General features: G+C 36.2%; 1 protein-coding gene across 1 annotated transcript in view; it reads left to right on the top strand.

Annotated features, from left to right (window-relative positions):
• The window catches only part of ELOVL7 (ELOVL fatty acid elongase 7), a 64,627-nt gene extending 42,909 nt beyond the window's left edge, over positions 1-21,718 (top strand). Inside the window, exons 3-8 of the mRNA XM_021939378.2 lie at positions 3,012-3,202; positions 7,236-7,316; positions 8,561-8,617; positions 10,855-10,960; positions 15,858-15,994; positions 18,667-21,718. Coding sequence (XP_021795070.1) covers positions 3,012-3,202; positions 7,236-7,316; positions 8,561-8,617; positions 10,855-10,960; positions 15,858-15,994; positions 18,667-18,876 — 782 coding nt within the window. The 3' untranslated portion in view covers positions 18,877-21,718. The remainder of the gene's footprint in view (positions 1-3,011; positions 3,203-7,235; positions 7,317-8,560; positions 8,618-10,854; positions 10,961-15,857; positions 15,995-18,666) is intronic.
• The last annotated feature ends 240 nt before the right edge of the window (positions 21,719-21,958 follow it).

Raw genomic sequence — 21,958 nt, 5'->3', positions numbered from 1 at the left:
GCCAACATGGCGAAACCCCGTCTCTACTAAAAATACAAAAATTAGCTGGGCATGGTGGCGGGCACCTGTAATCCCAGCTCCTCAGGAGGATGAGGCAGGAGTTTCGCTTGAACCCAGGAGGCAGAGGTTGCAGTGAGCTGAGATCATGCCATTGCACTCCAGCCTGGGCAACAAGAGCAAGATTCCGTCTCAAAAAAAAAAAAGTTTTATGGTGGAGTCTTTATGTTTTTCTAGGTAGAAGATCATATTATCAGCAAGCAGGGATAATTTTACTTCCTCTTTTCAAATTTGGATGCCTTGTATTTCTTTCTCTTGCCTGATTGCTCTGGGCTAGGATTTCTAGTACTATGTCGAATAGGAGTGGGCATCCTTGTCTTATTGCAGCTCTTAAAGGTAATACTTCCAATGTTTGCCCATTAGGTATGATGTTGGCTGTGGGTTTGTCATAGATGGCCCTTATTATTTGAGGTATATTCCTTTAATGCCTAGTTTTGAGGGTTTTTATCATGAATAGATGTTAGATTTTATTGAAAGCTTTTTCTGCATCTATTGAGATAATCATATGGTCTTTGTTTTAAATTCTATATATGTGGTGAATCACATTTATTGACTTGACTGTGTTGAACCAACTTTGCATCCCAGGAATAAAGCCCACTTGATTGTGGTGAATTAACTTTTTGATGTGCTCCTGGATTCACCTGGCTAGTTTGTTGAGGATTTTTATATCTGTGTTCCTGAGGGATATTGTCCTGTAGTTTTCTTTGTTGTGGTGGTGGTGGTGATAGTGGTGTCTGTGCCAGATTTTGGTGTCAGGATGATACTGGTTTCATAGAATAAGTTAGGGAGGAATCTCTCTTCCTCAATTTTTTGGAATAGTTTCCGTAGGATTGGTACTAACTCTTCTTTGTATGTCTGACCACCTAATCTTCAGTCGTTTAATTTATAAATTTATTTTAGTGAATGGCTATATTTCCCAAACTGTGTTCCACAGAACACTAGTTTCATAAGATGTTAAATAATATTCTACTAAAAAAAAAAGTGTTTTTTGGTCAAATAAGTTTGGAGACTATGGCATACTACCATTCCCATCTTGGCAATTCATGATGAACATGAAGTATTAAGAAATCCTGTAGTAATGCAACCTGTTTGTTTAACCCAGCATTCCAGTACTCCCCAATTCTTTGTGGAAAGTCTTTAAATAGCTTGTTTCCATGCATAGTTTGGAACATACTCTTATAGAATATCGGATAAGAACCAAACTCATTTTTCTCCCAAGCAGTCAGTTTTCCTATCAACATTTGTTAAAGATCTCTTCCTTCCCTGCTTGTTTCTGGGACTTCCTATTTTTAGTATATGTGCTGCCGAAGCGAGCACTTCCTTAATCATATATTAAATTCTTAAATGTCCTGGGATCTAGTCTGGAGCTGACTCTTGACTCTTTGGCTTTATTTATTTCTTTATTTTTTTGAGACAGAGACTTCTGCCAGTATTTTTGAGGGAGGCTTATTTGAATGCAGAATAATCACCCATGCACATCTGACGGTCAAATGTAAGCACTCCAGCACTAAAATTGAGGCCAAGTGAGTTATCAGTCATAGAGTCCTACTGAAGAAATTTTGAGTGGGAAGTCACACTTGCCGGGGTATTCAGAATTTGTCAGTGCTTGGCCACATAATTAGCAGCTTAAAAAAGCAAGAGCAGCATTCTCCCTACCCTTCATTTCCAACTGATAAAAGTGACAGTAGTTAGCATCCTGAGGTTAGTCATGGCATAATTTTGAGTCAGATCCTTCTGAAAACTTGTCCATACTTCCTTTCCTTCATAATAATCTGGCTTCATGAGGCCATTTAGTAAAATTAAACTTGAACTACTAGAAATTATAGACTTAATCACATTTCATCCTGAGTTGTAATTTTTTATTCATCCATCTCTGCTGGCCTGGAGCTGACAGTAAGCAGATAAGTTTCTGTTTGCAATTGTGAGGCCGGTGCATTTTTTTTTGCTCAGAATATCACAGTGGTTAGCCCACATGGACTCCAAAATCCCATACTTTAGCTACTTAGAGGATGTTCAGCCCCCTTTCTATTCTGTGATCCTGTGATGCAGTATATGTGGAAGTGTGCCAGTTTTCCTAGGGAAGGAAAAAAAATAAGCAGCAAATACAAACATTTTTTAAATATATAAAAGCACATATGGATGGAAAAACTCCAAGATATTAATAGTGGCTATAGACACATGGCAGGATGTTGCTGGATGTTCTGTCTTCCAGATAGCTTTGCGCCCTGTGCTGGGCCCTGGAGAACGATCCATGAAGACTGTATCCTTGGGTTTGCTCCCCTGCTGTATACTTTCTGGTTAGGTTCACCCAGTGGAGAGAGGGAGGAGGGTGGAGTTGGGGTATCTATTTCTCTGGCCCCATACTTACAAAATTGTCTTGGGCTGGCCGAATCCCTCAACTGACAGTCAAAGCTTGTCTTAGCATACTCAGGATGCTATAAGAAATTATCATAGACTGGGTAGTTTATAAGCAATGGAAATTTATTTCTAACAGTTCTGAGGGTAGAAGTCTGAGATCAGGGTGCCAGCACTGTCAGGTACTGGTGAGGACCCTCTTCCAGGTTGCAGACTGCCATCCTCTCATTGTATCCTTACATGGGGAAAGAGGGCTCCCTGGGGTGCCTTTTATCAGGACACTGACACCATCATGCAGGCGATCAGAGCATAACACAGCTCCTCTCCAGGAGGGCTTCTCTTTCCTTTTGAGTTCTGGTAACTACTATTTCCCCTAGCCTGTTGAGGCCTGGGGTTGTTGAGAGCCCCACTGTTTCTAGGCCCAGATACTTCCTTATGCCTGTTGATTTATTTTCCACCTTTCTACAGATACTAGTGATCATTGTCCAAATAGCTCACAGTCAATAGTAGGATCTGGATGCTCAATTAAAGAAATGTTGGTTGCTGTTAGTTATCCCTTGGCTAAGCAGGTGTATACTCACATATTGTTTTTCTCTTAGATCCAAGAGTTGAAGATTGGCTCCTCATGTCCTCGCCTCTGCCGCAAACCATCCTTCTAGGATTCTACGTCTATTTTGTCACTTCTCTGGGACCAAAGCTCATGGAAAATCGCAAGCCCTTTGAACTCAAGAAAGTGATGATAACGTACAATTTTTTAATAGTACTCTTTTCTGTGTATATGTGTTATGAGGCAAGTGTCTTCAGTATTCCTAATGGGAGAATTTTGCCTGAGTTTTTCTGTCTATGTGTCATTATGTTTTCTGTTATAAGGGTAACCTTTGCAATTTAAGGAATTAAGAAACTGATCTCACTAGAGCAGGTGTTTGCCAAAATAGTGTTGGGTATAGACCACATAATAACCTCATTTGAGGATCTCGGTATAATCTATCTCACAGATAATGAGAAAAATTAACATCTAGTCCATGGATTTGTACATAATTGCCTTAGTGGATGATTGAATTAATCCATAAATTTTAGTTTTGAGGAAACTCATAACTTAAAGTAACATAGCTGGTAAGTGGAGGGCTGATATTTGAACCCAGGTCTGTCGGACATCAGAGTTCACTATGTCATCATCATGGTAGGAACCTTTGGTTTCTGGATACTCTGATGAACTATAGGATGGTAGACTGTTTTGGTTGGTTTAGCTGGGCTTTGTGGGGACAGAGAGCCTAGACTCATATAAAGCAATAGGTGAGGGAGCCTGTTCCTTCATTTTTTTTCCCATTAACTCATTAATTCATTGCTGTTCCTTAATTGTTAATAAGAGAGATAGGGCTCTTCCAGGACCCTAAAACAGATTCATGAATTCTCTCTCTTCCCCTGTGCTATTAACATGCCTCAGCCACCCCCGTGTATGTTCTTTTCTGAGATTCCTTCCTTCTTTTCCAACTCTGGCTGGCTTCATCATCCTTTTTTATTAACTTCCTCTATAGCATACCTCATGCTTAGTCATAAGTAGGGCTCATGAGGGCCCAATGTGGCCCCACTGACCTCTCCTGACACCATAGTTTATCCACATACATTCTTCTGACCTGACTCTTACTATAGATCCATCATATTGATCACTTTAAATCTACTCTGGCTGACCAGGTGTGGTGGCCTACACCTGTAATCCCAGCACTTTGGTAGGCTGAAGTAAGAGGATTGCTTGAGCCCCGGAGTTTGAGACTAGCCTGGACAACATAGGAAGACCTCGTATCTACAAAAAATACAAAAAAAATTAGCCCAGCATGGCGGTGCATGCCCGTGGTCCCAGCTACTTGGGAGGCTGAGGTGAGAGGATTACTTGAGCCTGGGAGATCAAGACTGCAATGAGCCGTGATCATGTCTAGTGATGGAGCAAGACCCTGTCTCAAAATAAATAAATAAATAAATAAATATATAGATAAATAAATAAAATACTCTGGCCTTATTTCTCACAGTCCTCCCTATAATCTAGACTCACTCTGCTGCTTTCCATTTCTTCTATTTTATTTTCAAAATTAACTCACAGGCCACTCTTAATGTCCCTTCAGGAGTATGAGCAACTGAGAGGAAAAGAGTGATAGAGGTGAGAGCAAAGAAAACACAAGGTCCTAGCATGGTCTTAGGGGACAGCATGTTGTAGTAAGGTGTTAAGAACATACCTGGAAGCCAGGAGATTAGGGACTAGTTAGTTCTGGTTCTGCCACTGACTGGCTGCCTGATTTTTAGCAAGTTATTTAACCTCTCTGGGCCTCAGTTCTGTCATTTTATAAAGACAGGATTGAACCAAATAGTCACTCAGGTCCCTCCTTGCTCTCATATTCTTAGAGTCTATGTCTGATTTGTCATTGATTGTAATGTCCCCAAATATATTTCTCAGGCTTGGAAAGAATCCAGTCATCACCAGGCAGCTTTGATTCCTACTTGATGAATTACAATGTAAAAGAAGGTTTTAAAATATCTGAATTTGAGAGTTTCTGACTCTCATTTACTGCTAATACTTGAGTTACTTATGTGTCAGTTTCAGGAACTACCTGCCAAATATAAATTATTACTTTTTGAATTCAGGGAATTCTTCCCCCACTTCCCCCCGCTCCAAAAAGGGTCTCTCTCTGTTGCCCAAGCTGGAGTACAGTGGCACAATCTTGGCTCACTGCAGCCTTGACCTCCCAGACTCTAGTGATCCTCCCACCTCAGCCTCCCAAGTGGCTGGGACTACAGGCATGGCGCTACCATGTCTAGCTAATTTTTTGTATTTTTTGTAGAGATGGTGTTTTGCCATGTTGCCCAGACTGGTCTCAAACTCCTAGGCTCTAGTGATCCACCTGCCTGAGCCTCCCAAAGCGCTGGGATTAGAGGTGTGACCCACTGGGCCTGGCCTGATTTTTCTTATTACTAGCCTGAAATATAGACATATATGTAAAAAGTTCCACAGGCTGTTGGAATGTTCTTAAGTGTTCTTCTTTATTTAAACAAAGGCTTTTAATAGCCACACAGCGTGCCATCCATTTGTTGATGGCACATCTGAACACATGGTTTATTGTATGGAGTATGATTTCATTTGGTTAACAAAGCAAACACCTCCACCAGTGATATTAGGCCAAATTTGAGGAAGTTGAAAGGGAAGCACATTAGACTCAAGGAACTCAGATGCCTTCTTGCGTAGTGATTGTTTGAAAGTGCTAGTTACTTGGCACCAGTCAGACACTAGCAGAGACCACTTAAGACCCAACAGAAGGCCAAGTCACGCAACTTTCATTCAACACAGTGCTTGTTTGGGGTAGGGTAAGGTGGAGAATTATTCATCACAATTCCAGTAAATAGCTCCTGGCTATGGAGCGTTACATTAGTCAAAAATGAGTCTGAGCACAAGAGAATATGAGGACACTCACTCACAGTAGGATTTTCAAAACAGAATTAGCCATTTCTATGTCATGTCCCCTTTTTCATTTGGCAAAATCTATTGATTTGTTTTTGTTAAATATTTTTCTCATTCATGAAATATATGTCTTGTGCTTTTCTGAGTCTTAATTTTCAAGATTTTATAACTTACTAAGTTAACAGTGTGATTAAATTATCTTATAAGTCAAGCTAGGGGCTAATCTCAGAAAAGAGCGATACATTTTATAATACCATAGTGTCTAATAATTGTTCTTCATTTCTTTTCTTTACACCATCAGAATTTTATTCTGACAATGCCTCATAAGCTTTTGTTTTTAGAATTTAATTTATTGTAAGGTTGCAATTTTAGCTTTAATAGTAATTAAAACTAGAAATTTAAAATATGATTCGATGGCAGAAAAGGATATAACCATTATACTGAGAGAGAAGATCTCCCAGGGCGGATTTGGCGTGTATGAGAATAAGAAGTCAGAAAAGAGAAGAACTGATCGTATTGTCAGTACCCTAAATTAAGCCAATCATTTCATGTATGTGTTAAGTTAAAATTGGAGCCCTTGGCTTTTCCTTTTCAGATACTGTTTTAAAAGAAGACCGTCCCACCATCAGACTGAAAGAATGTCAGTATAATCTTTATAATCTTTGAATTACAGTTCAGATTTATCAACAATAGGCTCTTTCTTCTCACCATCAGCCTTGGATCACTTTGTGGGTGTGTTGGAATTAAGGCGTGCCAGATTGCACTTTTATTGTTAACAAGAGCATTTTCTTCTTTTGCTTGTCTTGTGAGTCCACAGTAAAACTATTAATAATATCTGAGCCATGGACTACCACCTCACATCACACTCACCAGCCAATGATGGGAAAAGCCTAGTTTTCGCAGCCATCTTATGAGTACATTGAGGCATTTTGGTTTGCATGTTTAGTTCTTGACTAAGTAGAAAGACTGGAAATTGCTAGAAATGACTGATTCAGATCCAAGTGTCCCCTTTAAGAGTATAGAAACACATTCACTCACACATATACAGATGAACCTAAGATAAGTCACCTACCAGTATTTGCTGTTTAAGCAAAACACTGCAAGTGTTTTATTCTTCACATGTTAGAATAATCATCCCAAGAGATGAGCATTTTAGTCAGAACACAGTTTATATAAATAATATATGGGTTTGTGGTTTTGAAAATTCTTGATATCAAGCTCTGATATCAAGCATATTCATAGTTTGTATTTGTTCCAGCTACTTTTCCTCTGCACTGACTCAGCTGAAAATGTAATGAAGAGACACTATCAAAACTACCTTTGTTGTGGCTGTTGGGAAAATGCTTTCCTTTCTTAATATGCATGTGCTCTCTTGCAGTTTGTGATGTCTGGCTGGGGTATAGGTTATTCATTTCGATGTGAAATTGTTGACTATTCACAGTCACCCACAGCTTTGAGGGTAAGTTTCTCTTTGGAAAAACTTGAAATTCAAAATCAATGTTAAAATTTTGTGAACTGTTTGTAACATTTAATGTAAACTTAGAATAAGCAAATGACTCAGTTATCAGATTGTGTGTGTTGTGGTGGAGAAAGTGAAAAATTACAAGAATAAAAGAAAGTCGTGTATAATTTTGTATAAAATGAAAATTGGTGCTTTACTTTTTGAATTTCTTGGATTTAAAAATAAATAAACATCTGGGTCCTCAAAAAATTGAAAATAGAATTACCATAAGATCCAGCAATTCCACTTCTGGGTATATACCTAAAAGAATTGAAAACAGATACTTGAAGAGATATTTGTATACTCATGTTTATAGCAGTATTATTCATAATAGCCAAAAGGTAGAAGCAACTCAATAGTCCATGGATAGATAAATGGATAAACAAGGCCAGGCTCAGTGGCTCACGCTTGTAATCCTAGCACTTTGGGAGGCTGAAGCGGGTGGATTGCCTGAGCTCAGAAGTTTGAAACCAGCCTGGGCAATGTGGTGAAACCCCGTCTCTACTACAATACAATAATTAGCCGGCCATGGCAGCGTGGGTCTGTAGTCCCAGCTACTCGGGAGGCTGAGGCAGGAAAATCGCTTGAACTCAGGAGGCAGAGGTTGCAGTGAGCCGAGATCGTACCATTGCACTCCAACCTAGGTGACAAAGTGAGACTCCGTCTCAAAAAAAAAAAAAAACAAAAAAAAGATAAATAAGATAAATGGATAAACAAAATGTGGCATATGCATAGAATGAAATATGATTCGGCCTTTAAAAGGAAGGGAATTCTAACTCATGCTGCAACATGGATGAACCCTGAGAACACTATGCAAAGTGAAATAATTAGGTCACAAAAGGACAAATACTGCATGATTTGGCTTATATGAGGAGCCTAGGGTAGTCAAATTCATAGACACAAAAAGTAGAATTGTAACTGGGGTGAGGGGAAAGGGGGAATGGGATGTAGTTTAGTGGGTGTAGTTTCAGTTTTGCAAGATGAAAGAAGTTCTATGGATGGATGGTGGTAATAGTTGAACAACAATGTGAAAGGTACTTAATGCCACTTAACTGTGCACTAAAAAATGGTTAACATAACCATTATGTTAAAAATGGTTAACATAAAATATATGCATATTTTACCAAAATTTAAAAATACAAGCTTTTCTTCCATATACAAAGTAAAACAAAATAAATTTAGGTTTATTTGTGCTTCTGCAGATGGCACGTACCTGCTGGCTTTATTACTTCTCCAAATTTGTTGAGCTATTAGATACGGTGAGTATATGGCCACCACATTTGGTAAATGTTTGATCTTAAATGTTTGATCTTTCAATGAAACCAATAAACTGCTGTAGTTTCAGTTGTCTGATAACTTTGGTCATTTCTCCTTTTCAGGCAGACCTACTGTTATCTTTTTTACCTTTTATTATCAGTAACTTTAGAGAATAGATAGGATAAACTTACTTTTTCAGTATTTTACAGACTCTGAAAGGTTTCTGTTATGTAGCTATCAGTTGATTAAGATAAGCACAGTAACTGTGTCATATACTACAAAACTGCATCTATATATAGATGGATGACAGTTGTTTTATGAATCAAGTTCAGGAAGTAAAAAGCAGAAAACATCTTACTTTTTTTTTTTTTTTTAATCCCAAAGCACAGTCATCTATATTCCTTTAGGAGGATAAATGCTTAAAAATTCATAAACTTACGTGAGAATGTTGCATTACCCCTGGGGTATCAGTAATTCAGCTGCTTTTCTGAAGTCTTTGCTTACTGGGCCCTATCTCTTCCTACTTTGGAAGTAGGATCGCCTCTGAACTTGTATGAACGGGTCCTGGGAGAAGCAAGTGTCATGAATTAGGTCTGTGATTTAGAGGAGAAAGCCATGAACCTTTGTTTCCAGAGGAGCTTAGGAAAGCTGAATATTTGTTGTATCTTTGCAGCAAGTGTATCTTAGTTATTTGGAGCTAGTTTTGGCTCTGAGACTGAAAAGTGTGTTTTCTTTGGAATGCATACCATGATATTTCTTGTAGGAAATCTCAATATGCTTCACCTTTTAAAATGACTAATCACATAACGTTAGAATTGGAAAGGACTTGTGTGAACATACAATCTAGTGGTTCTCGAACTTTATGCGTTTAGCATCACCTGGAAGACTTGTTAAAACACAGATGCCTGAACCCCCTACTCCCAGAGTTTCTAATTCACTAGGCCTTGGATGGGGGCTCAAAATTTGCATTTCTAACAAGTTCTCAGATGATGCTAATACAGGGACCACGTTTTGAGAACCTGTATTCTAGTGGTTCTCAGCCCGCATTGTGCAATAGAATTAATTGCATTAGGGAAAACGACGACGACAAAAAAAGGCCCTACCTCCAGAGATTTGGTGCCAAATGGTTTGGAACAGAGACCAAGCATAGCTATTTTTAAAAAGCTTCTTGGATATTGTAATATGCAGCCAGGATTGAGAAGCATTAGTCCAGAACCTTCACTCTGAGAAACTGAAGCCAAGAAGTTAAGTGACTTACCCAGAGGAATGCTCCTACTAAGTGGGACAAGGACCTAGATTGTTAGTGTATGGCTTTTTCTGTTGCGCCACTCAGCCTTCTTCCATGTGCATAAGCAAATGCATTTTGCACTTGGAAATGTGCAAAATTTCCATATTCTCAGTTGCTTTGCATATTCTCAGTTCCAGCTTCCATAAGGAAACTGTACTGCTTCTATGTCCTTCCGTAAACTACATTTCTCAAATACTCCTCTTAATACTTTTCTTTGTGCTATTCTATTCAGTCTTGTGTTTAAAAATCTTAACACTTGTATTCTGAATTTCACTTTCGAATATTTTTTAAACATTTCCCCCTCTCCCAAATTCTACCATCTTGTTTATAGGGTTTTTACAAACCACTGGATAATGTTCATTCTGAGTGTTACCTTCCTTCCCCTTCTCATTTTTTTCTATACAGTTTTGCTTTATTTTCCCTCATATTTCTCAAATTAACTTTTCAACTTTTTCTCCCTTCATTTTTCTTTAATAATAATTTGCTAACTTTTGATTTGTTGCAAGTCCTCTTCGTTTGCCTAATCCCTTATCCATATCGGTAAGATGTATTAGAGAGCAATGTAGAATATTTCAATCCTAAGTCTCCTGCTTTCCCATATACTTCAAAATCCACTGGATTTTTTTTTTTTTTTTTTACTAATACAGTTTCTTTCAATAATTTTTGGTCATATTCCTTACTTTATATCTTTGATTTTTAAATCTGCATACAATTTCTTTTCACCTTTTTGTTGGTTCTTCCATGTGTAGGCATCGTACCTCAGTTACTTCATAATAATGAGATTTTGAGCTGCCCTTCGGGGAATTAGCTGCTTCTGTAAGCATTCTATAAGGCAACGCTTTTAGAGGAAATCATGATATGAAATACTTTGCACTTTGCCAATATTTTAATAATACTCAATACACTATCACATGATTTTCTATGAACTTGATATTCTTTAAATTATTTCAGATCTTTTTTGTTCTGCGCAAGAAAAATAACCAAGTGACTTTCCTTCATGTATTCCATCATACCATCATGCCGTGGACCTGGTGGTTTGGAGTCAAATTTGCTGCAGGTAGATAAGGGGAAGTTGGGATCATGTGTTATAAACAATAACATTTCTATATGCTATAAACAAAATATTTTTCTGAAATGTGATTTATAAGAAACTCAAAAAATCAAAGAGTCCCTTTGTTTCTACTTCTTTCATTAACTATTACTTGAAAAATAAACGTAAGACTCATAATAATTAGGTTTACCCCACTCTTTAGATATGCATAATTTCTGGGCACAGCCTTCTGCACATATTCTTTAGTCATTTTGTTTGTATTTTATTATTTTCCCAGAGAGGTTTATTAAATACATTTAAAGAAATAAATAATATAAACAAACAAATAACTAAAATGGCAAAAGCTTTGACTTTATAGAAGTATAGAGAACAATTTCCTGCATGTTCCCAGGAAGTTAGAATGCTTATCTCAAATTCTATGTCTTATTTGCCTTCAAATTTCTAATAGCTGACACACACTGTAACCCCTAACAGCTCTTTAAAGATGTGTCAAATTGTGGTTACCCCAACTTCCTAAAGCATCCTACCATAGTAAAGAATGTGTTGATACTATTTTTAAGGTCCAAAATAGTTTAATTTGAAAGCGTGGAAAACAGGTTGGTTGTTTCTTTTTCGTTTTAGGCTTCTGATCGTCTAGAATTGGAGAAACCAGAAGTAATTTTATCCTATTACACAGTTTTAAATAAGTGATATCCCCAAGGATATGTTTTTACCTTAGGAAAATTTGGTTGGGGGATTTATTTGCTCCAGTTTCTTAAATTTTAAAAGTCTTCAAATAGACCCATAGTTCATAACATTTCTGTGAATAGCTTGCCTCTTTTGGCCTTTCTAACTCTGCCAGACTAAAAGAAAGGGGGAACCACAATTGAGGAACTCTTGTTTGAGTTCTAGACTCTCTAAGCATGGAGGAAAAAGATCTGTGTGTCTCAGAGCATGAGAGGACATGGATAAGCCCATGTCAGGAAGGGGATGCCAAAACTCAGAGGAGCCACAGGGGCCGTGAATCATGAGTGAACAGTTGTCGCTACCATGGCTTATGGGCATCGGATTTTCCAGGATGTAAAGTACCTCCTTGCTCAAAAGTGGCTTAAAACTGGCTGCTTTTTCTTACGAGGTTTGTTAGTATAAACATTTCATTTACATTAAAACAAGATAGTCTCAGCGGTGTCCATTTGCCAAATCAACAGTGACTATATTAATCTCCATTATTTTACTTATCCTTACTTTCTGTGTTTTTGTTTCCTCTTATATGCATATTGCCCCTTCCCATTCTTTCTACAGTGATATACATTGACACTTACTGGTGTTTGTGAAAAACTGGAAAATACCTAAACATTCACTAATAGAGTGGTTATTATTACTTGTGTGTATATAACTGTGAAACAAAAATGATATTGAGAGGTATTAAATGTCCTAAAATGAGGATTCTATACATAAGGATTTAACAAAGCTCATCTTCTTTGTTAAGCAACTTGACTCCAAAATTATCAGAAGTAGATGAACTTATTTTATTTTTAAAGTATGCTAGAAAAGGTGCTTTCACATTCTTATAGTTTATTTATTCTGGTTTCTCTCATGAGGCCAGGATACACACTGAAAACTAAATGTGAATAGAAGAAAGATTGGAAGGCAATATCCCAAAATATAAACAGAGGTAATTGGGAGATATTGAAACAAAAAGTGGTTTTTTTCTCCCTCTGTATTTCCCTTTCTCTGTATTTTCTAATTGTTAAATACTGAATATCTGACTGTTAAAGAATGGGAGAAATAAATTTTATTTAATGAATACAATTGAGCATTTTTCTAACTTCTATGTTTGAGTTCATTGATAGTGTGGTTTCCGTTTAAAAAGCAAGCAGTGCTTTCAATAATGATAATTTAAATATGATATACCTCAACTTTTTTTTTTTTTGAGGCAGAGTTTCACTCTTGTTGCCCAAGTGGAGTGCAATGGTGTGATCTCGGATCACTGCAACCTCCTCTTCCCAGGTTCAAGTGACATACCACAGTTTTTAAGTGGTACTATGTTTATGGACATCAGTCACTTTATAACAGGTTTCTTGTCCACACCTTAATCCTTCTTCTTCTTTACAAAATGAAAATAGTACAAGATAGTTTTCTTCTCTCTCATATGTTCCATGCATTGGCACTTCTGTTCAGTCTTACATGTGGAATTCTAGTAAACACTTGTTTAGCAGATCTGATACCTATTTCAGTGACAAACACAGCAACAAAAGCTGTTCCCAGAAATGTTTGGTACTGATGTCCATTCCTAGAATGAAACTGTCCATTCTAAACTGTTCTTTGCAAAAACTTGAGCACAGCTGATCTCTATCTAGTATTTAATTTCCTATTTTTCTGTTGTACTCTTCAATAGGGTAATAGCAATCCAGCTTTTCTTTTGAATAGGATGTAAATATTTCTGTGGTAGGTTTTTATATTAATTATAATATTAATTATATTATAATATTAATTATGTGAATTATAATATTAATTTATGCATATATCCCCTTCCAGAGATAGGGAGAATTGTGATAATTACCCAGGTGATTCCTTTGTTTTGTGCAAAGGAGTAAAATGTGATGGGTACTAATCGTAATTCATTCTGAGATGTTTGTTTACAGACCCATTGTCATAAAGCAGAAAACAAACAGGCTTAGAAAATATTTTGTTAGGAAAGCTTTCCAAAGAAGATACAAAAAACATTACTAATTAAAATATGGTTGTTTTGTAAATAAACTTATTAAAATAGCTTGTCAGAAAAAATCATAACTAGAGAAAGTAAACATGTTACTTTTATTTGATAGCTTATTTTGATCAGTAAACCTTACTAAATACTTTTGGCTACGCTAGTGCTTTGTTAAATCCCTGTGTCTAACATCCTCATTTTAGGACATTTAATGGTGACAGTATCCAAACAGAAAATAGGCACTCCTCTATTAAATAATAGGATAGGTGTCTTAGAAAAGCTCTGACATAGTTCCATATCAAAGGTGAAATAGATTTCCTATGTGTGTATTATTATGAAACACAAATGAATTTGAGAGGTATTTGGCTTATCTTCCTTTTAAGCACCTTGACTCCTAAACTATCAGTAGTAGACAACTATTCTATTTTTAAATTAACCTAGAAAAGGTGTTCTTACACCACAATAATGTGTTTATTCAAATTTCCTTTGGGAAAGAAGACCAATCCAAATGTAAATAATACAAGCTGGAAAGTTGTTAATAAGCTTAATTAATTCAGTTCCTTCTGACTTGAAATTTATGGTAATTGAGGGATTAGCTAAAATATGGCTTTCTCTCGTCAGAAGGAGAAAGTTTATGTAGAACAGTGTAGCATAAATGAGGCTTTGGGAGAATACTTAACTACTTAAAAGTAATTATTTAAAACAGGTTATTTTAACAGAGTACTTCAGCATTGCTAGTATCTAGAAATATCTAGAATTGCTGCAATTATGAATAATTATTTAAAAGCAATTTCTACTGTGTAATGGTTTTATTAGATTTTTCATTAGATTATATTAGAAGTGATGAATTTGTATTTTCCTTTAAACTTTCCGTAATGCATAGTGTTTATGAATTCAGTTCTTCTACCATAATCTAAATCGATGAGGTTTTGCTTTATTTCCAGAATTAAAGAATACTGGAATTAAGAAAATAGAATGTTTCTGAGAAAAATGTAAATTCCAGGTCAACATTACTAAGCTGAGTCAGGCTATACATAAAGAACACATATTCTTCCAGATTGTTCTCTTAGGCAAGGGACCCCAGGGAGAGTGTTCCCTCCGCCACACTTTCAGCTAAACACCATTACCCCTTCTGCTGTATTACTGGTCCAGCTAAAGACAACTGAAGTGATCTTTTCTTACATTCCCATGTGTTCTTTGCTTCTATTCTCAATTGAAGGGGATCGGTAGGAAATGTGGTGAAATGAGAAGAGGAAAACCAAGATAGGAAGGCATAATCAATTGGAAGCCGTAAATAAGGATGGTGTAACAGTTAGTAGATATTTACTTTGGGAAAACAATAATTCATTAAAGTAAATTCAGCAGTTTGCTAATGAAAGCCAGTGGTTTTACTGCCAAAATTATTTAATGAAGATTATTGAGAGTAGGAAAAGTAAATTTGATTCCACACATATACAAAAATATTCTTAGCAGCTTTATTCAGAACAGCCCAGTTTGGAAGCAACCCACATGTCTGTCGATAGGAGAATGGGTAAATGATGATGCATTTATATGGTATAATACTACACAGTAGTAAAAATACAAACTACCAATATATGTACCAGGTACAAAAGAGTACATCCTGTGTAATTCCATTTATGTGAAGTTTAATAGCAGACAAAAGTAATAGTTGGTGATAAGAAGTTAAAGCTACCTTGGGAGCTCATGGGAATCTTAAGTGGTGTTGGAAATGTTCTATATCTTGATCTTGGTAGTGACATGGGTGCATACATACATGAAAAATCATCAAGTTAAGATTAATGTACTTTGTATATTTTTATACATTAACCCTCACTAAAATATCAATTAACATTATTTAGCAACTATTATTATTTAGCAACATATATTTATTTAGCATTTAGCATACTATTATTTAGCAACATATATTTAAAAGGTAACTCAACTAAGTGTAAGTAAACTCAAATTGTAAGACCACCTTAAGCTAAGATATAACAAAATGAAGATATGCTAATTTACTTTCTCAGGTTCATATCTTATATTTTACTAAATATACTATCCAGCCCCCTCTAAGTTGATAGTTATTTAACAGGATTGATATTTTATATATTTTTTTCCAAAATTCAAGAAATAATTATACAAAAATCTCAGTTCGGATGAAAATGTGGTTCATTTTAAGGAACAATGGCCCCACGTTACAATAATTTTATTTTCCAGGTGGTTTGGGAACATTCCATGCCCTTCTAAATACAGCTGTACATGTAGTCATGTATTCCTACTACGGACTCTCTGCACTGGGACCAGCCTACCAGAAGTATCTGTGGTGGAAAAAATATTTGACGTCATTACAGCTTGTGAGTAATTAACTCTCTTTAAAACCATATATGAAGCAACTACAGTCACTTGTTTTCACTGTGAACTAGGATACTAGTTATATAAAGAAGAAAGTTAACAAAACAATAGGGGTAGAGTGTCTGTCCCCTACATGATATGCCATCATTGTTCTTAATAACATTAGATGAACTTTGGTAACCAAAAGGCTGAGACAATTAAACAAGTGTGCATTTTTATGCCATCTTTATACTATTTTATGCATTTATACAAGAATAAATAAATTTGTGATTAAAATAACTCCAAAGTTATATGACCCTCAATAGGCATAATACCTATTAGAAATTAGAAATTCCATTAGCTCTAGATGGCCTTGAGGGAATGCAACTTTGAGGGAACGATGAGCCTTCCTGTGTGCTTACCTATCTAGTCCTAACATTTATAAGTCCGTCTTTCCTCCAGTCAATAAAAAGCATTGTGAGAATTAAACATGTAGAGGGTTAGACCAACATATATGTATTACCTAAATTTGAATACTGCCCTTATATAAACAATGTTTGAAAGAGCAGAGGCACTCAGTTTAGACCTAATAATACATTCTAAGTATTAATTCTCAACATATATGGTATTTAACTTTTTTGGAGACTCATTATGGGTTTGAGATGATGATTTGCTTTACATTTTATTAGTGTCCATTAAAAGGAGAATTCTGCCATCCTTGTATTTCCACATTTGCAATCTATGATAAATTGATGTCATATTCTGCCAGTAACATCAATGAGAAAGTATGAATTTGATTTAGATAGCGTGTTGAAGATCAATTCTTTATTAAAATTCTGTAACTTCCTAAATGAAATTTGGCACATTCATATAATGTATTCTCCCAGGTGAGAGACTGACATTTTAATGTATAAGGATCCTAAATCAAGATCAGAGTATTTCCTTGCAGAGTTATTTGTTGTATCTGAAACAGGCAGCAAACTAAATGACCAACCATAAGGAAATGGTAAAACAGATTATTTTAATTCATACTTTGAGATACTATGAAGTCATGAAAATTACTCACCATTGCTTCTTTAAAAAATATTATTTTCTCAAAGTAGTATATGCTCATTGCAAATATGTGAGAACACCTAATTAAGAAAAGAGAAAAAAATACATGTAATTCTGCCACCCAGGGATAATCACTGATGATATTTTTATTTTGTTTTCATCCAGTTTTTCTCTCAGGCATATGTGTACACCTTTTACATTATTTGTATAGATTGCATATATAATTTTGTATTTTGTATTTAGGCTTTTTTTTTCTCTTAGCATACTCTTAAATGTTATACAAACTTTTTAATAATGTGGAAAAATATGGATGTAGAAAAAATAGGATGAACATTTGTTTATTATATTATCAAAGATGTCAATTATACACAAACATACACATGCATAGAATGTTGAGGACATCGCTTAGCCTTCCTAAAGTTTTTTTTTTCTCTTTTGCAAAATGAGAGGAACAAGTGGCTATGCTATGGGAATGTCATAAATATACATTAAGATAATGCAAGGAAAGTTGATGATAAGGATAAAATAATAAAATAAACTATATGAAAATCTTAACCATGATTAATAAGACCAATTGTGGGTAATTGTTACCTATTTCTTTATAGAGTTTTACTTTTCTAAAATTTCTGCAGAATACATGTTGCTTTTTAATCAGGGAAAACATGATAACCAGAAAATCTGAATATTAGCTTAGAAAAGGTCCTTCTTGGGACTGTGTAAGATGTTCTGCCCCACAGAGCCCTTGAGCACTACTAGAAGGGCCACCAGTTCTCTCTCACACCTTATAGATTCTCTACCTCAGTTGGCAGTTCAGACCCTTTTTTTTTTTTGAGATGGAATCTCGCTCTGTCACCCAGGCTAGAGTGCAGTGGCACAATTTCGGCTCACTGCAACCTCGGCCTCCCAGGTTCAAGCAATTCTTCTGCCTCAGCCTCCTGAGTAGCTGGGACTACAGGCGCTTGGCTAATTTTTGTATTTTTAGTAAAGACGGGGTTTCACTATCTCGGCCAGGCTGGTCTCGAACTCCTGACCTCGTGATCCACCCGCCTCAGCCTCCCAAAGTGCTGCGATTACAGGCGTAATCCACTGCACCTGGCCCAGACACATTTTTATCTATGACCGTGGAGGACAAGTGGCAGGTATAAGGACTCAGAGATGCTTTGGCTACTACAAAATTCAAGGGGCTCTAAGTAAAATGTAAGTATTTTCCAAAAATTAAAATATCTGGTCCAATAACAGGACAGAATATTTGAAACTGAACTCATCCTGAGAAAATAGGCCACAATGTAGTACATGGTCATTTCATCATAGTCAAGGACTCAAGTCAGAGACTTATAGGGAAAACCTGCTCTGTTGATTCTCTGAGTAGTAAAAAGGTTGCTGCACTGCACAGCTCCAGGGAACATTTAAATATAGACCCTGCGGTTGTGCCATTTTGTGGTTCTGAATGGTGGATCCATACTTCCAACTGGCTTTTGACATTATACTACCCATTATCACTCCCAAGGAGGCTAGATTTAAAGATGGACTTCTCTGCCCAACAGTGCACTCCCTGCACTTTGGGAGTGCGTAAACATAGGTAGGTAAAGAATTGTAACTCTCGATATCTGAATAATTTTTTTTTCGTGTTTTCATTTCTTAGGTCCAGTTTGTTATTGTCACCATCCACATAAGCCAGTTCTTTTTCATGGAGGATTGCAAGTATCAGTTTCCAGTCTTTGCGTGCATCATAATGAGTTACAGTTGCATGTTTCTGCTGCTCTTTCTCCATTTTTGGTACTGTGCTTACACCAAAGGTCAGAGGTTGCCCAAAACTGTGAAAAATGGAACTTGCAAATACAAAGATAACTGAAGCCCAACATAAGTCTATGATCGAAACTGATACATTGTCTTCCTTGACAATCAAGAGATATTTGCCTATGCAGTGCATTTTGTATATTTTTCAAAACTAAGAGCTTGTATTTTTATGATAAGTTATTGGGATGTCTGATATTTGAGAGCCCGAAGCTTCCAGATAACAGTCTTCTGATAATTAGAGCCTACAGCATCCAGAAGTTTTTTTTTTTTTTTTTTTAGCTGCTTTTAAAGCTAATCCAAAGGTTTTGTTTAACACATTTTGTTACAGTGCAAAAAGATATGAAGCAATACAGTACTCTTCAAGGAAGTCCAGTAAAGATGAAAGATATCATTAGATATTTTGAGCACAAACAGAGATCCATGTGTTACAATAGATTCCTTCTGCCGGGTCTGGAAAGTCTGGAAACCAACCATAGGCCCTAGCTTTGTCATTTATTGGCTGTATTCAGAAGATGCTATGTTTGCTTTAGAGTTAACTCCCATTTTAGCAAGCTAGCACGGTGAAAATTGAGTGAGTTTTTGATAACTTGTCATTCAAAATCATCATTGATAATTTTCAATGGATCTTTTGAGTAGCCAACACCAGTTTTGCTGATAAGACTTCCTCACAACCCATTTGTTGTACAAACTGTTTCAGAGTAACCATACTTTGGGTTAGTACACTAATGCACTTGACACCAAGTTTCATTCAGCTGATTATTTTCAAAACAAGGTGATTTGTTTTAATGGGTTAATGAACACTTTGCTATTACTGTTTTACAATTAACTTTGTAGATCTCTGGAAAGAGGTGAATTTGTCAATGAAAAAGTACTGTGTGGTTCAGTGGGAAAAACCTGTTGTCTGTTATAGTATCACATCACTGTCTTACATTGTCATGGTTTAAATTATTATCTTGGTTAAATATATAGGTTAGATACTTAAATGTTCATATCATGAGCACACTACAGGTACTACCCTTAAATTATAAATAATATTACCCATTGTACACAGTTTCCAGATATGGTTTAGAGTGGCTGTGAAGCAACTAGAGGCAAATTGTGGCACAGAGAATATCCAGGGGAAAATTGATTATGTAAGCAAGGGCTGTTCTACTTTGAGAGAGAGACAGACAGACTATATAATAGTTATAGATTATATAATTAATGTTATAGATACACTGACCAATAAAGTATTTTCTGGAATTATGAATTAATTAACAACCTGGATTTCTGTTTCCAGACCTATAAACCATGTAATGAAAGACTGAAATTCATTTGGCATAGGCTTTGTTTCTTTAAAATTGCTACTTTCTAAAATTCTGTTATTTTTACATTTTCCTGTTAGAGAATCAAAACTACTAGTCAATAGAGTTTTGTCCAAGAAATAACAATATTTGGACATTTGTGAATTTTTCCCTATTTTTTTCTTCTTTTATTTATAGTCAATTTTGAAGGACTGTTTATGTTTGTAGGACTTTAAACAACTAGTACTTAAAGCCCCAGTGAATGTTGAACACACAGAGATACTTATTGTACAACAATGCCTAAGTTTTACTCAATACCATGGCCTTTTATGTTTACACTTACCAGATTCATAAGGTTATTTGCCTTTAAGTGATCTCTTGTGATTTTACTTGATTACTGTATGAGAAGGTAAAGGTTGATAAATGGGAGTAATTATATATATAACATTTATTTTTTTTTTTTTTCTGAAGCAGAGTTTTACGCTTGTTGACCAGGCTAGAGTGCAATGGCACGATCTTGGCTCACTGCGACCTTGCCTCTCTGGTTCAAGTGATTCTCCTGCCTCAGCCTCCCAAGTAGCTGGGATTACAGGCGCCTGCCACCACGCCCAGCTGATTTTTGTATTTTTAGTAGATACAGGGTTGGCCAGGCTGGTCTCGAACTCCTGACCTCAGGTGATCCTCCCACCTCGCGCTCCCAAAGTGCTGGGATTACAGGGGTGAACCACTGCGCCCGGCCATAATTTTATATTTTTAGGAAAAAAAGAATAAAGGACAAAAAAGCACAGCTAAATGAAACTACTGCTCTAATTTATTCCACTGGAAAGGTCTCAGGACTCCTTAACTGTTTTCCAGGTTTGGCTCTTCATATCTAACGTGTGCTAAAATGAGAAGGTATGCTAGGTGCTGTTATAAATCACACCATTTCCAAAGACCCCAAGTAGTATAGAGACCAAAATGAGGCAAAAATAAAAGAGATGAAACAGGAGAGTTTATTTCTTGCATACTTTCCGACCTTCATCATACAACCTCTCCTAACCTCCCCGTAGTCTTTAAAATGTTTAACTTGCCTATGAGCTAACATGTAATAAAGCACGTACTCAATTATATGAATAGAAGTGGAGAGCCAGAATGCTACAAAAGAAATCACGGCTGCTAGAAGTATCCTCCATAGAAACATCAACATGATTGTGGATCAAAATGATTTTCACTGGATATAGAATTTGTATGGGCCATATTTATTAAAAGAGTTCTGTTTGGTCACATAGAGTTCTTTTGGGATTTCATCCCACTTTTCAGGACTTAATTTGTTTGGGTTTGCTTACCTAACCAGCAACAACAACAAAATAAGCAGTTCCAAAATCTAGTTTATTACATAAATCTCTATGAATCCTTGAGGGCCTATATCTATATTATAAATAAATACAAATATAGATTTTTAAATATCTATGGGACTTTGCCATTTACAGCCTTAATTATAAAATTATGAGATTATATTCTCTCCATTACCCTTTATTTCTGTTAACTTTTTAAAGACTGGAACATTCTGTGGATGTTGTCAAAGTTTGAGTTTGTTTTTCCGTGTACTATAATAAATTTGTGATATCGCATGTATATGTGTGTGTATTTTTCATTTTGGAATCTAGCTGCATGTGTTTGCATGGGTTGGTGGCTTTTAATTTGAATACTCACCAATCAAAGTTATTTTACATATTTCTTGTACACGTGCTGTGTTCATCTTTGGGATACAGAGATACCTGGGACATAATTGGGATCTCCTGGAGCTTACCAACTGGCGGATGAAATTATGTGACAGGGCAGTAGATGACAGGTGCCAGATGAGTGACAATTCTG

The sequence above is a fragment of the Papio anubis genome, chromosome 5, assembly GCF_008728515.1.
Source record: "Papio anubis isolate 15944 chromosome 5, Panubis1.0, whole genome shotgun sequence".
NCBI lineage: Eukaryota > Metazoa > Chordata > Mammalia > Primates > Cercopithecidae > Papio > Papio anubis.
This window is presented reverse-complemented; position numbering and strand designations above follow the sequence as displayed.